This window comes from Trachemys scripta, chromosome 16 (genome assembly GCF_013100865.1).
Source record: "Trachemys scripta elegans isolate TJP31775 chromosome 16, CAS_Tse_1.0, whole genome shotgun sequence".
In the NCBI taxonomy this organism is placed as follows: Eukaryota; Metazoa; Chordata; order Testudines; family Emydidae; genus Trachemys; species Trachemys scripta.
Window position 1 is genome coordinate 13,361,330 of NC_048313.1, and position 14,719 is coordinate 13,376,048.

At 65.8% G+C, this 14,719-nt stretch overlaps 2 protein-coding genes across 2 annotated transcripts in view; both read left to right on the forward strand.

Annotated features, from left to right (window-relative positions):
• Window positions 1–215: 215 nt before the first annotated feature.
• On the forward strand, window positions 216–13,588 carry ERBB3 (erb-b2 receptor tyrosine kinase 3). The gene is made up of 17 exons (XM_034792789.1): window positions 216–549; window positions 1,150–1,282; window positions 1,405–1,495; window positions 1,840–1,994; window positions 2,520–2,573; window positions 3,158–3,299; window positions 3,724–3,843; window positions 4,025–4,123; window positions 4,516–4,701; window positions 5,629–5,784; window positions 6,124–6,199; window positions 6,339–6,485; window positions 6,993–7,090; window positions 7,492–7,641; window positions 7,981–8,049; window positions 8,547–8,799; window positions 9,265–13,588. The coding sequence occupies exons 1-17, from the start codon at window positions 216–218 to the stop codon at window positions 9,819–9,821; spliced, it is 2,820 nt and encodes a 939-aa protein (XP_034648680.1). The 3' UTR covers window positions 9,822–13,588.
• An 830-nt stretch (window positions 13,589–14,418) lies between these two features.
• PA2G4 (proliferation-associated 2G4) overlaps window positions 14,419–14,719 on the forward strand; it is a 17,891-nt gene continuing 17,590 nt past the window's right edge. The window contains exon 1 of the mRNA XM_034792179.1: window positions 14,419–14,629. Coding sequence (XP_034648070.1) covers window positions 14,542–14,629 — 88 coding nt within the window. The 5' untranslated portion in view covers window positions 14,419–14,541. The remainder of the gene's footprint in view (window positions 14,630–14,719) is intronic.

A 14,719-nucleotide genomic window follows, 5' to 3' on the forward strand; every position in this document is an offset into this window, starting at 1 on the left:
CCCCCGGCCCATAGAGGATTGGGGGGCTTTCCCCCAGCCCCTTGCCCAGTGGTGCCAGAGTCCCTACAAGCAGGACTGTGGCTCAGGGCTGGGGGGAGAGGAGGAGCCTTTAGTCTGTTCAAATGCAGCCCCCCCGGGTTAGGGGCTAAGAGCAGGCCCCTGTCCGTGGCCCCGTGTGGAACGAGGCAGTGGGTCTCAGCCCCGTTCGTAGTGGGATGGGTGGATCCATCGCCCGAGAGCAGCACCAGGGGTCCCAGGCCCCCTGCTCCACGCCACTGGGCACAGAACCCAGGAGTCCGGGCTCCCCCCCAGGGAGCCGTGGGCCTGACGCTGGCCTGTCCGTCCCCAGCCGCGGCTTCTCCCTGCTGATCATGAAGAACCTGAACGTGACGTCGCTGGGGCTGCGCTCGCTGCGGGAGATCAGCGCCGGGAAAGTGTACATCACCGAGAACCGGCAGCTCTGCTACCTCCACACCGTCAACTGGGGGGCGCTGTCCCGCCGCAAGCCCGACCTGGAGATCAAGGACAACAGGCCCCGGGCCAAGTGCGGTGAGTGGGGGCGGGGCGAGGTCCTGGGGTGCAGCCAATGAGGGGTCCAGTCCGTGAGAGAGGGGGACCAGGCGCCAGGACTCCTGGGTTCTATCCCCGGATCTGGGAAGGGAGTGGGGTCTAGTGGTTGGGAGGAGCTGGGAGCCAGGACGCCTGGGTTCCATCCCTGGATCTGGGAGGGGAGTGGGGTCTAGTGGTTGGGGGGAGCTGGGCGCAAGGACTCCTGGGTTTTATCCCCAGATCTGGGAGGGGAGTGGGGTTTAGTGGTGGTGGGGGTCTAGGAACCAGTACTCCTGGGTTTTATCCCCAGATCTGGGAGGGAAGTGGGGTCTAGTGGTGGTGGGGGTCTGGGAGCCAGGACGCCTGGGTTTTATCCCCGGATCTGGGAGGGAAGTGGGGTCTAGTGGTGGTGGGGGTATGGGAGCCAGGATGCCTGGGTTCCATCCCTGGATCTGGGAAGGGGAGAGTGGAAGAACATGGGGTAGGGGGAGCATGAGCCCCTGGGTGGGTCGGGGGAGCAGTGGAGGCTGGGGGAGGGGAAGGACCCTGGCTGGGGGGGCTGGGAGCTCACCCCAGCACTGACCCCCGTCTCCCCTGCAGTGCAAGAAGGGAAGGTGTGTGACCCGCTCTGCTCCAGTGACGGCTGCTGGGGGCCTGGCCCCGACCAGTGCATCTCCTGCCGCAACTACAGCCGGGACGGGACCTGCGTGGCCACCTGCAGCTTCTCCCAGGGGTGAGCGGCAGCTGAGAGCTGGGGGGGCCTGTGTGGACACATGGGGGAGCTGGGGGGGCAGGAGAATACGAGACCCTCGGGGGCAGCGTTAGTGACCCCCCCCCCCTCACTTTGTTGTGCAGGGCGATCCGGGAATATGCCCGTGGGGGCGCGTGCTACCAGTGCCACCCGGAGTGCGAGAGGATGGAGGGCAACCTGACCTGCAACGGCTCGGTGTGGTGACCCCCCACCCCACCCCCCGGCCTTTCTCCTCTCGGGCACCAGGGCGGGGACGGGCTGACTCAGGGGGGCTGGGAATGGGGCCTGGAGCCTGGGGCCTTTCCCCTCTAGGGGGCGCCGGCCCCGATCCGGCCCCAGGGTGGGGGACTGGCTGGCTCAGGGGGGCTGGGAATGGAGTTGGGGCCTTTCCCCTCTAGGGGTCCCTGGCTCCCATCCGGCCCCAGGTCAGGGGACGGGACATGGGGCCTTTCCCCGGCAGGGGGCGCCAGAGGGGGTTGTGGGTGCTGGCGGGGGAGGGGTCCGTCCCAGTCCCCTTCTGACGCTGTCTGGCCCCCCAGGGTGCGGACGCCTGCGTGCGATGTGCCCGGTACAAGGACGGGCCCCACTGCGTGGACAGCTGCCCCGAGGGCCTCCTGGGCGAGCAGGGGCCCATCTACAAGTACCCGGACGCCCACCACGAGTGCCGCCCGTGCCACGAGAACTGCACACGGGGGTGAGAGCAGCAGCCCCCCCGGGCACAGCTGGGGGGGGGTGGTCCTGCAGCCCGGCAAGGCGGGGAAAGGGGAAAGGACCCTCCCTCTCTGCCCCCTCCCCCCCAGCAGCAGCCAGTGCCCCCGCGCCTGAGGCTTGGAGTGGGGGAGGAGCTGCGGCCGAGCCCCAGGTTCGGCTCCTGAGCCAACTGGGGGGGCCCTGAGAGGGGAACCCAGGCTCCGGGACCTGACGCTTCCAGCCCCTGCCTGGGGAGGCGCAGCCCCCGAGTGACTGGCAGCGGCGTCTGTGCTGGGCGTGCCTGTGGTTCCCAGGGCCAGGGAGAGAACCCAGGCGTCCTGGCTCCCAACCTCCTGCTCTAACTACTAGACCCCACTCCCCTCCCAGAACCGGGGAGAGAACCCAGGAGTCCTGCCACCCTCCCCCACCCCCCGCTCTGACATCTTTCCCATAAGCCTGGTGCTCTCCATGGCTCCCCTCTGTCTGTCTGTCCGTCCGTGGGGTGATCGGCGGGTTCTGTCTCCCGCAGGTGCCTCGGGCCGCAGCTCCAGGACTGCGTCACAGAGCCCCTGCCCATTGCCAGGTACCGTCGCAGGCGGCTGCTCGCTGGGGCTCTGACCCCGGCCTGGGCGGGGTGGGGCAGGACTGGGGGGGGGCGGAGCAGATTTGGGGCGGGGGGTGGGGCTGATTGAGTTTGGCAGTTCGCAGCCTGGCCCCAGCGGGACATGTGCAGAGCCCCGACCCCCCCCCCCCCCCCCCGTGCCAGGCCTCCTCGCCCGGGCACTGGCATGACGTGAACCAACCGCTGAGGGTGGGGCTGGGGCACCCCCTGGGCTCAGCTCCCAAACCACCTTCCGTCTGAGCCTTCTCTCCCAGCCTGGTTCTCAGCCCCCTTGGCCTCCGTGGGAACAGCCCTGGGATCCCCGGGTCCTGCGCGGCAGAGGGGGGCACCCCCCAGCTGGTGTGTGGTCCCGATGCCCCCTCTCCCCACTCCGTCCCTCCCTGCCCTGCCTTGGGTTCCCTTCCAAACCCGACAGCCCTCCTGTGCCTCTGCCAAGCCGGTCCCTCGGACGGGATCGCGCCAGCCTTTTGCTCCGGCTCCCCCGGGGTTCCTGCCAGCTCGGAGCATGGGCAGGGCCCGGCGCTGACCCCCCGTCTGTGCCCCAGGAAAAGCCCCACGGTCATAGCGGTGATGGTTGTGAGCTGCCTCTTCATCTCCTGCTCCTGCTTCCTCCTCATCCTCCTCTACTGGCGCGGGAAGAAGATCCAGAAGAAGCGGGCGATGCGCCGCTACCTGGAGAGGGGAGAGGTGAGACGCCCCCCGCCAGCCCCCACAGCCCCTGGGAGCAGGGCTGCCCCGGGGGGGATGTGGGCGGGAGCCGTGGGAGGAGGGTCTCGTGCCCGCAGGGCGCTCCGGTGATGGGGCAGAAAGGAGGGTTGTGCCAAGAGAGAAAAGGGCTCATCTGCTGGTGCCCCTCAGCCCCCCGCTGTCCCGGCTCTGACCCCCCCCGGCTCTGCCGGGGCCCCTCTCTCCCGATCCGCAGCCCCCCGCTGTCCCGGCTCTGTCCCCCCCGGCTCTGCACGGGGCCCTTCAGTCTTGTTACCTCAGTCAATGAATAGCCCAGGGAGAGAGGCACAAATCACTAGCCAGGGTGGGAGCATCGAGGCAGTGTGGGGGTCTGGGAGGGGTGGCCCCCAAGCTCCGGTGCCACCATCTCTTTCTGCCTTGGCAGAGCCTCGAGCCCCTGGACCCAAGCGAGAAAGCCAACAAGGTGCTGGCCCGGATCTTCAAGGAGACGGAGCTGAGGAAGCTGAAGGCGCTGGGCTCAGGCGTGTTTGGGACGGTGCACAAGGTGAGGGGGGGCTGCAGCCCGGGGGGGGGACGGGGGTGCTCAGTGGCGCCCTCTGTCCTGGAGCAGCCACAGCTGTTGGGGGGTGGGGGTGGGGGTGTCTCCTCGCTGCTGTGGGGGGGCTGGGGCGGGGCACCCCCTGGGGTCCCAGCTCTGTTCACACTGGGGGTCCCTCTCCCGCCAGGGCGTCTGGATCCCGGACGGAGACACCATCAAGATCCCCGTCAGCATCAAGGTGATAGAGGACCGGAGCGGCCGCCAGACCTTCCACGCCGTCACCGACGTGAGTGAGGCCCCCTCCCGCCAGCCTGGGGCCAGACGATTGGCCCATCCAGCCCAGTGTCCCCGCCCCCTGCTGTGCCACCACTGCCCATTGGCCTATCCACTCTGATGTCCTATCAGCAACCAATCTCAGTGCTTCAGCGAGAGGCTTAAAACTCCCATGATGCATTTCCGTGTGCCCATGAAACCAGGTGGAGGGGGAGCCCCCACCCCCAGGGCCTACCTTGCCCACCCCAAACACCCCCTGGCATCAGTGGAGGCTCTGAGGGTGCCAGCCCTGGCCAGCGTCACCGGCTGGGATCAAATCCCAGTGGCGGGGAGTTTCACAGGGGAGCTGGCTGCTGGGGGCGGAGCCACGGCTGTAACAGGGCCTGTCTCCCTCTGGCCTTGCAGCACATGCTGGCCATCGGCAGCCTGGAGCACGCCTACATCGTGCGGTTGCTGGGCATCTGCCCCGGGACCCAGCTGCAGCTGGTGACGCAGCTCCTGCCGCTGGGCTCGCTGCTCGACTACGTGCGCAAGAACAAGGACGCCATCGGGCCGCAGCTGCTGCTCAACTGGTGCGTGCAGGTTGCCAAGGTGAGCTGCCCCATGGCCCTCGACGGCGTGTTCCCAGGGGTCCCCTCCCCACCGGGGCTGAGTGGGGAGCTAGCCCGGCTCAGGGAAGCAGAGCTGGGCTCCAGGTGAGGTGTCCTTGGCCCCAGGCTCGTGGGTGGGGCTGGCCGGGCAGCACAAGGAGACGGAGCGGAGAAGGGGCAGAGGCCAGGAGTAGCAGCTCCCTTGGTTCCCACGCCGGGCGGGGAACCCTTCCAAACACCTGCCCCCAAAGGGCCGCTGCCCTGAAGGGAGGGTGAATCTGGCCTGCTCATCTCCACTGGGGCGTTTACCCTGAACCCTAATGGGGGACGTTCTGAACATGTCAGTGCTGTTAACTCTCTCGTCTAATCGGTGTTGTCAGACACTTTTGGAGTGGTGGGAGGAGCCTATGGCTGTGGGTGGAGCTTTGCAGTGGTGGGAGGAGCCTGATGCCATGGGAGGAGCTATGCGGGTCACGGGTGGACTTTGAGGCGGGACCACTTTAGCAAGCTCACACAGCTGGCTCTGCAGTTGTGGGTGGAGCTTTGGGGCCATGGGTGGAGCCTGATGCTATGGACGGAGCTAGGTCAGCAAGGGTGGATGGAGCCTGAGGCTACAGGCAGAGCTAAGCCAGCAGGGGTGGGTGGGGCCTGCGGCAATGGGCGGAGCTAGGCCAGCAGGGGTGGGTGGGGCCTGCAGCAATGGGCGGAGCTAGACCAGCAGGGGTGGGTGGAGCCTGAGGCTATGGGCGGAACTAAGCCAGCAGGGGTGGGTGGAGCCTGAGGCTATGGGCAGAGCTAAGCCAGCAAGGGTGGGTGGAGCCTGAGGCTATGGGCGGAGCTAGGCCAGCCTGCTGCCCATCACTGGACCCACCCCTCCAGACACACACACAAATGGGTTGGCCCCCAGCTCTCCGCCTCTCGCCCCCAGGGCATGTACTACTTGGAAGAGCATCGCATGGTCCATCGGAACCTGGCCGCCCGCAACATCCTGCTGAAGTCGCCCAATCAGGTGCAGGTGGCGGATTTCGGGATCGCCGACCTGCTCTACCCCGACGACAAGAAATACTTCTACAATGAGATCAAGGTGGGGCTGGGCCCCGGGACCCCCCTCGGTCCCCCCCACGTCCACTCCAGCAGGATGTCCCCTGAGGCTGCCTCCCCTTCCTCCCGCACTGGGGCTGCCCCAGCCAGCGTGGGGCCGGTGTCAGAGGTCTGCACCCCCCAGCAGAGGGGGCGGATTGGGAGGGTGGCTGGGGGGCCCTGCATTCAGGGTCCGCTCTTCTTCCCAGCGGAGCAGCGTGTGCATCGGGGCAGCCCCAGGGCCCCATGGACTCCGGCCCCAGGGGTCTCTCCGGCCCTGGCAAAGCAGCCCCCAGGCGCCCCCCGCCCAGGTAACACTCCTTCCCTGCCTCTCGTCCCGCAGACTCCGATTAAATGGATGGCGCTGGAGAGCATCCACTTTGGGAAGTACACGCACCAAAGCGACGTCTGGAGCTACGGTCAGTGCCCGTCGTGCGGGGCTGGAGCAGCCAGGAGCTGCCCCCCCAGCCTGCGCCCTGCCCCGCTCCCCCCCGCCCCCCCCCGCCCCGAAGCCCCCCCCCCTGGCCTGACCTCCCCCGCCCCCCCGGTCCCCTGCAGGCGTGACGCTGTGGGAGATGATGACGTTCGGGGCAGAGCCCTACGCGGGGATCCGGCTCGCCGAGGTGCCCGACCTGCTGGAGAAAGGCGAGCGGCTCATGCAGCCCCAGATCTGCACCATTGACGTCTACATGGTGATGGTGAAATGTGAGTCCCTGCGTCTGTCTGTCTCCCTGCTGGCGGGGCCGGGCCCTGCCCTGGGCGTTCCTGTCCCTGCCCCTGGGGGCACTTTGCAGGAGAGATTGGCCCAGCCCGTGGCTGTGGGCTTGGGAGGGGGCCGCAGGTCTGGCCTGCGCCGTGGCCAGTGGGGCTCGTGGGAGGGGCGGAGGGACGCGCTCTGCTCCTCCCCCCTGGCAATTGGCACTGACCCCGATATGCCCTGGGTGCAGGGAGGGGCATCTCCCTGTGGTCCCAGGGGAGAGCCGTGAGCTGGGGGGAAGGGCTGGGAGCCCCACAGCTGGGGCCAGAGCCCTGGGGAGGGGGCTGGAAGGTTCTCCCCCTCCGATGCACTTTTCCAGCCGTCCTTCTCCCCTCCCGTCCGTCTGTCCTAGTCCCTCAGGTGGGGCCCGTGTGGCTGGGGGGAGTCGTGGGGGGGGGGGGGGGGGCTGGGTGTCACCTCCCGCCGGATCTCACCCCCCCCCCGCCCCCCGCCAGGCTGGATGATCGACGAGAACGTCCGTCCCACCTTCAAGGAACTGGCTAATGAGTTCACTCGCATGGCCCGGGACCCGCCCCGCTACCTGGTCATCAAGGTGAGTGCGTGGCCCCTGGCCGCTCTACGTGGGGGGGCTGCCCTGGGCCCTCAGCAAATCCAGCCCCTAGCGTGCCCCCCGCATGAGCTGAGCCCTGGCATAAGGGTCCCAGCTCCTGCCCCAGCTCCCCCATCCCCACTCCATGCCCGGCTCTCTGGGCTCCCTGCCTGACACATGCACCAGGGACCCCCCCCGCCCCTTGTGGCATTCCCAGCCCCCCGGCTCCCCACTCCTCGGCTGCGGGGGTGGGGCAAGACCTGCTCTAGACAAGAGTCTTGTCTGCCCCTCTCCCCCTATCCTACCCCGGGAGGCGTTAAGGTGTCCCTGGCCGCTCAGCGTTGGGGGCTGGGCCCCGTTAATCCCTCACCAGCCCCTGACGCGGTGTGTCCCCCCCCATGCAGAGGGAGAGCGGGCTGCTGCCCCCCGCGGAGCCCCCCCTGAGCGACAAGGAGCTGGAGGACATGGAGACGCTGGAGCTGGAGGAGGAGCTGGGCCCCTTCAACACGGCCACCAGCCTCTTCGCCTCCAGGCAGCGTGTGGACTACGCCCGGGTGAGAGATGGCCGCCCCCCCCTCGGCCTGTAACCCCCCTCCCCAACATCCTGGCCCTTCTGCGGGAAGGCTAAAAATCCTTCTTGTAAAGGATGGGGGGGGGCCCTGCACGTCCATGTGGGACATCCCCTGCGGGGGAGGGGTTTCCTTCCTGACCCCGGCAGTGCTCGGCCTTGCAGCATGAGACCCAGTTCCATGGGTCGTCGTTCAGCGCTGACCCCCCCAGCCCAGCCTGCGCCTGGGGGTCCCGCAGACTGTGTGCGCCCCATCTCCCTTGGTCCTGGTGCCAAGAACCCCGTCCTGGGCCGAGCAATCACCACCCTGCCCCTCCCTTTGCAGAGCCCGAACCTCAGCCCCCCAGCCGGCTACATCCCCATGAACCAGACCGGCCTCAGCGGCTGCCGCCAGGTACCCAGCACAGCATACAGGGGGTGCGCCCCATGGATGTCCTCTGCCGGAGGGTCCTGTGGGGCGGCGGGGCGGGATTGAGGGTCACCAGCAGGGCTGGAGGGAGCCCAGGGCTGGGCTAGCAGGGGCTGCGGGTCAGGAGTGAGGGGCACCGGCGGAGCTGGGGGTGGGGAGGAACCCGGGGCTGGGGGTCGGGAGTGAGGGGCCCCGGGCGGGGCGGGGGGGGGCAGGGCTGGGCTAGCAGGGGCTGGGGGTCAGAAGTGAGGGGTATGGGCGGAGCTGGGGGTGGGGAGGAGCCCAGGGCTGGGGATTGGGATTGAGGGGCACGGGTGGAGCTCGCTGGGGCAGGGCTGGGCTAGCAGTGGTCAGCAGCGGAGCAGTTGGGCTAAGGCTATCCCCGGGGCTCTGGCCCGTCCCCGCCGCAGAGAGCAGGGGCAGGTCTGGCCCGTGCCCGGCGGCTCCTCTCCTGACCCCGTCTCTCTCCCCACGTCTCCCAGGGCCCCGAGCTGAGCACCCGGCAGGCCCTGCGGGTCCGGCAGGAGTCGGTGGGCCGGACGGTGTCGGAGTCGTCGGAGGGCAGGGGCACGGCCTCGGAGGGCGAGCTGATGGAGGAGCTCTCCCTGCCGAGCCTGCGCTCCCGGGGCGACAGCGCCTACCTCTCCCAGCGCGAGAGCTTCCCCCTGCCCGCGGGCACTGCCGACGGTGAGGACGACATCAACGGCTACGTCCTGCCGGATCACCATGGCCGAGGTAATGGCAGCCCCGGGGTCCCACCTCAGGGCCCCAGGCTGCCTCCCGCAGCTCCCCCGGGCAGGACCCTGCTCCGGGAGTCAGGGGGGCAGTCTGGGTTGTCCCTGCCACGAAGGGGCCCGCGGGGGTGGTCATTAGCGGTCGTTACCTGGCTTGCTGGGCTGAGACCCAGCAAACTCGCCGCAGCTGGGGACTGGATGCCGGCTTGGAAACCCGCGAGCCGGAGGTGGGAAATCTCTAGATCCCGGTGTCCCTTCCCCTGAGCCACTCGGTCCCTCCTGCCTCACTGGGGACTCCGGAAGGAAGCTGCCATGGGGGAGGAGAGCCACGTGCCTCTCCCATTGTGCCCCGGCTGCCCCCCACGCACGAGGCAGATCAGACACCCATCTATCCCAGCCCTGTCCCCAGCCGCCACCCCCTGCCGGCTGCACCTAACGCCGGCTTGTCGTCGGCTTCTCCCTGCAGAGCGAGCGGCCAGCGTCGCCCGGGCAGTGCGGGACGGGCCCCTGGGCCGCGCCTCGGAGACGGAGGAGGAGGAGTACGAGTACATGAACAGACGCCCCCCGCAGCCCCGGCCGGCCTCCCTGGAGGAGCTGGGCTACGAGTACATGGACCTGGGCTCGGAGCGGAGCGCCTCCCTGGGCAGCGTGTTGAGCTCCCAGCTGCCCGTGGCCGGCTGGGAGGTGGCCGCGGCCGAGGAGGACTACGAATACATGAACAAGCAGCCCAAACTCAGCCAGTCCCTGAGCAGCGTGCTGAGCTCGCCGGGAGCCGGGCGGGACGACTACACCTGCATGAGCGCGGCCGTCCCTCGGGGCTCCCCCGACGAGCAGGGCTACGAGGTGATGGAGGCCATCCTGGCTCCGGGGAGCGGGCCATGCCTGGACTGCCAGAGCTCGCCCTGCCCCAAGAACGGCTTCATGAAACCCCTGCGGAGCCTGGAAGCCTCGGACTGCGCCTTCGACAACCCCGACTACTGGCACAGCCGGCTGTTCGCCAAGGCGGACGCCCAGTGCACCTAGGGGGCAACGGGGGGTGCCCGACCCGTCTGTCCCCGGGGGGCAGGGCCGTTGGACTCCGGCGCCTGCCCGCCCCTCGCCGAACGAGCCCAGCCAGGGGGCTGGGAGCGAACGTCCTGCCCCAGCCCCAGAGGGTATTTACAGGGTGGGCAGAAATGGCCAACACTCCCTTAACGGGGCAGCGGGGGCCGGGGCCTGCCCCTGCGTCTGTGCCCATTGCATGCTGGAATGCAGGCTGGTTCTGGCAGCTGGGGGGCAATGCATTGCCCCACTGTGAAATCAAACCAGTCGGGGGGGGGCTACCCCCTCCACCGTTCCGCCTCAGGATCACAGACATACAGACGCAGGACAGATACCTACATCTGGTGAGGTGGGCAGGGGAGTCAGGGGCTGCGTCCTCCCCTCCCCCGCATGGGAAAAGCCTCATGTACTGAGCTCCCAGAATCGGGGCTGGGGGCGTTTGGGGCCCAGCCATGGATCAAGCACATGGGGAGCAGCTGGAGGAGGGGGCTGCCTCATTCCTCACCCCCCACCAAGCAAACATGGGGGGGGTGTCTGTTTACACCTGGATATGAAGAATCCCGGAGCTGCTCCAGGCAAGGCCGTGGGGTGAAGTGAACAGAAGAGGGGGGGCTGCTGGTTTGGGGTCTAGTGGGTAAAACGCTGGACTGGGAGCCAGAACTCCCGAGTTCTATGTCCCAGACTCGCTGCTCTGGGCCTCAGTTTCCCCCTCTGGGCCACATAGGGAGTTATAGACCTTTATAAAGCGCTGGGAGAGCCCTGGGCAGACCTGCCCCAGCCTTCTCTCTCCTGCCCCCCTGCAAACCAGGGGTGACCCAATGACTGCTGCCCCCATCCCTTGCCGGGGCTGAGCTAAGCACCGCTTAGGAGCGGAGGCCGCAGCTGGGTGGAGAGAGTCGGTGGGTCGGGTTCTGTTCCGTTCAACCCGATTTCCACTGGTGTAAGAAGCCCGGGGGCCGGAGTCTGATCTCGATCCCCCAGAGTTACTCCTGATTCCCACCAAACCGGGGTGATCAGAGCCCGCGCCTGGGGGTGATCCCAGCCTGGGGCCCGAGAAAAGCAAGGCCAGCAGGCTCCAGCCCCGGACCTCCCCTCCTGTCACCCCACAGAAGCCGTGCCTGATGAGAGGCGTGGGGAGCTAGTTACCGACGGGGGGTGGGGGGACGACCCCCCAAGCCCGTGGCGAAGAAATGAAGTTGATGTTTTTGCACTGAATCTCGTGGCACGGTTCACTCCATGTGCGAAGCTGGAGCAGGCTGGCCTGGCTCGCGGGTGCGCCCGTCTTTCCTCTCCTCCGACAAAGGCCTCCGTGTTTGTCCCGGGCCTGCGCTGTCTGTTGGGGGGTCTGGATCCGCCAAAGGGCTGCTTTCCTCTGCAGGAAGCGGAGCGTGCGCCCTCCTCGTCACCCCCCAAATGAAGCAAGTGAGGGGCTGTGAATTCTTCCCACATGAGGCCATGGGATGTCAGTGCTTTTTACCTGGGGGACCCACAGCGAGTCTGAGCAGCCTTGGTTAAAGTGGTGGAAGGAGCGTTGTCTAAGGGTTAGAGCAGGGAGCGTGAGAGTCAGGATTCCTGGGTTCTGGTCCCAGTTGCAGGAGGAAGGGGGTGTCTAGCGGTTAGAACAGGCTGTCTCCCTCCGCTCTCTGAGCTCTGGAAGGGGGATTTCCCCCCAGCTCTCCCCCCCCTTGCTCAGCCAGAGGGTGGGGCGGGAGGGGGGACAGACCATACATACTACCAACGTCTGACTAGAGCAGGGACCTGCCCGGGCCTTTGGAAGGGAGCATGGGGCAGGTCTCCCCTCCCTGTTGCAGCCGGCTGAGCAGGGGGGAGCCAGCCCCATTGCCTCGAACTGGCTGTGGAGATCAGAGACCCTTCTGGGGTGTCCAGTGAGACCTTCGCCCCTCTGCTAGAGCCATGGGGAAGCACCGACTCGTGATCCACCCCACGTAGGTGTGTGACGCGTCTCAGCCCTGCGCATCTGGGCTAAGGAATCCGCACGGGCACCTTGCTAGTGAGCCTGGCACGGGGCCCATGCCTGGCACACGTCTCAAAGCTGCCACTCTGCCCCCTGCTGGCAAGTGGCACTAACGCTGCAGAAAAATGTTCTCACGTGGGAACGGTTTATTGGATTTCAGAATGAGAAGCAGAAACAAGTCTGAGGTCTCCCCACCCGTCGTGTGCGTTAACCAGGCTGCGCGGCTCCATCCGTTTGTATTTGTTTTAAATGCAGGAGCTGATAGCCTGCTGGGCCCGGACTCCTGGGTTCTAAAATGGGAACAATGAATAGCATGACAGGGTGAGGGGTTTGGTGTTTTCGTCCCAGCCTCTCCAAAGGAGAGAGAACTAAAGAACACACCAAAAGCCACCTGGGGAAAGCTGAGCATGGGGGCTGCACCTTCCTACTGAACTCAAAGGGGCTGATCCCGGTTTTGCTTCCAACTGGACTAATTCTAGTGAAATCACCGGGTCCAAATCCTCTTTGGGTTGTTTACACCTGTGCAAAGGGCATGTAAACGTGGCAGCTCGCACTGGCAGCATGCTGCAGGGATGCAAGTGAGGACACAAGAGCAGGGGAAGATCAGGTGCAAACTGAGCCAATCCAATTTGCTAGTTAGTCCTTTTAAAGAAACACATGCAATGCCTCCAGTAGCCTGGATCTTCCAGAAGACCCTCCCTCCCCCCGTACATTTTCATAAAGGTTAACATCTGGAAAGCAGGGAGTACTTTTTTTTTGTCTCCTGTCCTTGTTTGCATTGTCTTGCTGTGTGTCAGAACTGGTGGAATGAAGGTTAAAAGAAATCTCTGAGCTTTACAAGTGTACCTGTGGGACTCACTGCCGCAGGATGAAATAGCTTTAGTGTTTTGTTTTTGAAAGGAATGAGACACTTACAGGAATAGTAACACCATTTGTAGTGACCCAAGCTAGGATAAAAGTCCCAAGGTTCGAAGGGAATATGCAGATCAGAAGGGAATACACTATTATTGCATAGTTAGGCTCTGGTCTTGGAAGGAGATGCATAGAGTTGGACTCATATGTAGCAACTGGGGATGTATTTATTAATATAGAGGCCCTGTCAATATATTTGCTTTGGCACGAGCTAGGCAAACCAACTACATACAAACTGCAGTGTACTATAGCCCGTGGCCATGGTGAATACAACATCGGTGAAGTAAGGAAATTGTACACCGGGGGCTGTGCTCTGCGACAGTGCAAGGCGGTCTCTGTGAGCAGCTATGCCAACCTCAAGTATTCAAAAATCACAAACTCAGCTACAAAATCCTGGTTTGTTTGTTTTTAAATGAGTTTGGTTTGGGTTTGTTTTTTTTTAATTTGCCTTCTGGTTTCTGAGCCTTTAGGTCTCACAAGGAGTCGTGTTTTCAAGCTTTTCTGTGCAGCTACGAAGCCTAGAACCATACTTTATTTACTATGAAGCTTTAAGAAAACACCAAATGCAGAAACGTACACTGTGAGCATTGGCAGCGCGAAGGAAGGGCCTTTCCACGCACATCTCACTGCCAGATCGGGGCCATACGTGTGTTCTTACAGGTGGGGGGGGGACTGGTGTCTTCCTCTCAAGCGTTGGGCATCCGTCACTCTCAGGGCTGGGCCGCCAGGTTTGGCTGGGCCCATGAACCCCCCGTGGGAAGCCCTCGCCAACGCCGTCTCTGTTTTCTGTGCTTCCCATCACTGAAGGAGTTTTAATGTTTTTTTTTTTGTAAAGACAAAATAAAAGTGAAGCTGATGAACATGGTGCCTGAGTGTGTCCCTGCTGGCATGGCTTTGGGAGGGGAGGGGGGCTGGTGTGAGGAGTGGGTGGGGCCAGGGCGGGCAGACCCTGGAGATGCCTCTCCCCACACGCCCCATGCCAAGGGGTGCCGGGAGGAGGCAGTTTCTTCCCCCTCCCTGGGCTGCCATTGCTGCAGCTCCAGGTCCTGCTGGGGGTATCTTGGGTTAGACCCCTCCCCACAGCATGCACCCTCAGCCTCCCCAGGGGTGCCCCTGTGCCTCCCCCCCATGGGGTGTCCCTCCCTCTTGGGGTGCCCCCTTTCTCCCCCTCCCCTGAGGGTGTCCCTCCCCCACTGTGATCCCCTCCCCTTTCCTCTCCCTTGAGGGTACCCCTCCCCCTTAGGGTGAACCCCTCCCCTGAGGGTGTCCCTCTATCTTGGGGTGCCCCTCCCACCGTGATCCCCTCCCCCTTAGGATGAATCCCTCCCCCCTTCGTGCCCCCTTTCTTCCCCTCCCACCCCGCCCCTTGGGGTGCCCCCGCGTCCCTCCCACCCTTAGTGCAGCCCCTCCAGTCCCAACCCTCTTTAACTAAGGGCCTCTCAGCCCGCTGGGACTTGTAGTTCAGGCCAACCCCAGCCTACAACTCCCAGCGTGCACTGCGACCCGCCGGCCCACCCGCCATCTCGCAAAACGCGACTCTGCCCCTGTTCGCGCGAGAGCTCCCCGGGCGCGCTGCATGCCGGGAGCCGTGGTCCTCGACGCAGTGGCCGAGCGGGCGGGGCCCCTCCCCCTTCGCGCGGCGCCTGCCGGGAGTCGTAGTCCGGCGGCCGAGCGGGCGGGGACTCGCCTCCCCAGCGTGCCCCGCGCGGAGCCCGCGCTCTCTCCGGCTCGCTCGCTCCGGCCGGGTCTCTCCTCAGGCGGCGGCGGCGGTTCCAGCGCGGGGCGAGGCCAGGCCGGGCCCGGGCGGCGCCCACCATGTCGGGCGAGGAGGAGGCGGCCGAGCTGACCATCGCCGAGGACCTGGTGGTGACCAAGTACAAGATGGGGGGGGACATCGCCAACCGTGAGTGCGGGGCCGGGGGGCCGCGCCGGGGGGGCGGGAGGCGTGGGGGGGGGGCGGCTGGGTCCCCCGGGGTGCCCTGAGCCCCCCCCC

Bases quoted from the DNA above. Each gene is read 5' to 3' on its own strand.
- ERBB3 (XM_034792789.1), top strand. From the start codon at position 216: ATGGGTGGATCCATCGCCCGAGAGCAGCACCAGGGGTCCCAGGCCCCC. The intron at 4,124-4,515 runs GTGAGTGAGGCC...CTGGCCTTGCAG, and splicing joins CCTTCCACGCCGTCACCGAC to CACATGCTGGCCATCGGCAG. The intron at 5,785-6,123 runs GTGGGGCTGGGC...CTCGTCCCGCAG, and splicing joins ACTTCTACAATGAGATCAAG to ACTCCGATTAAATGGATGGC.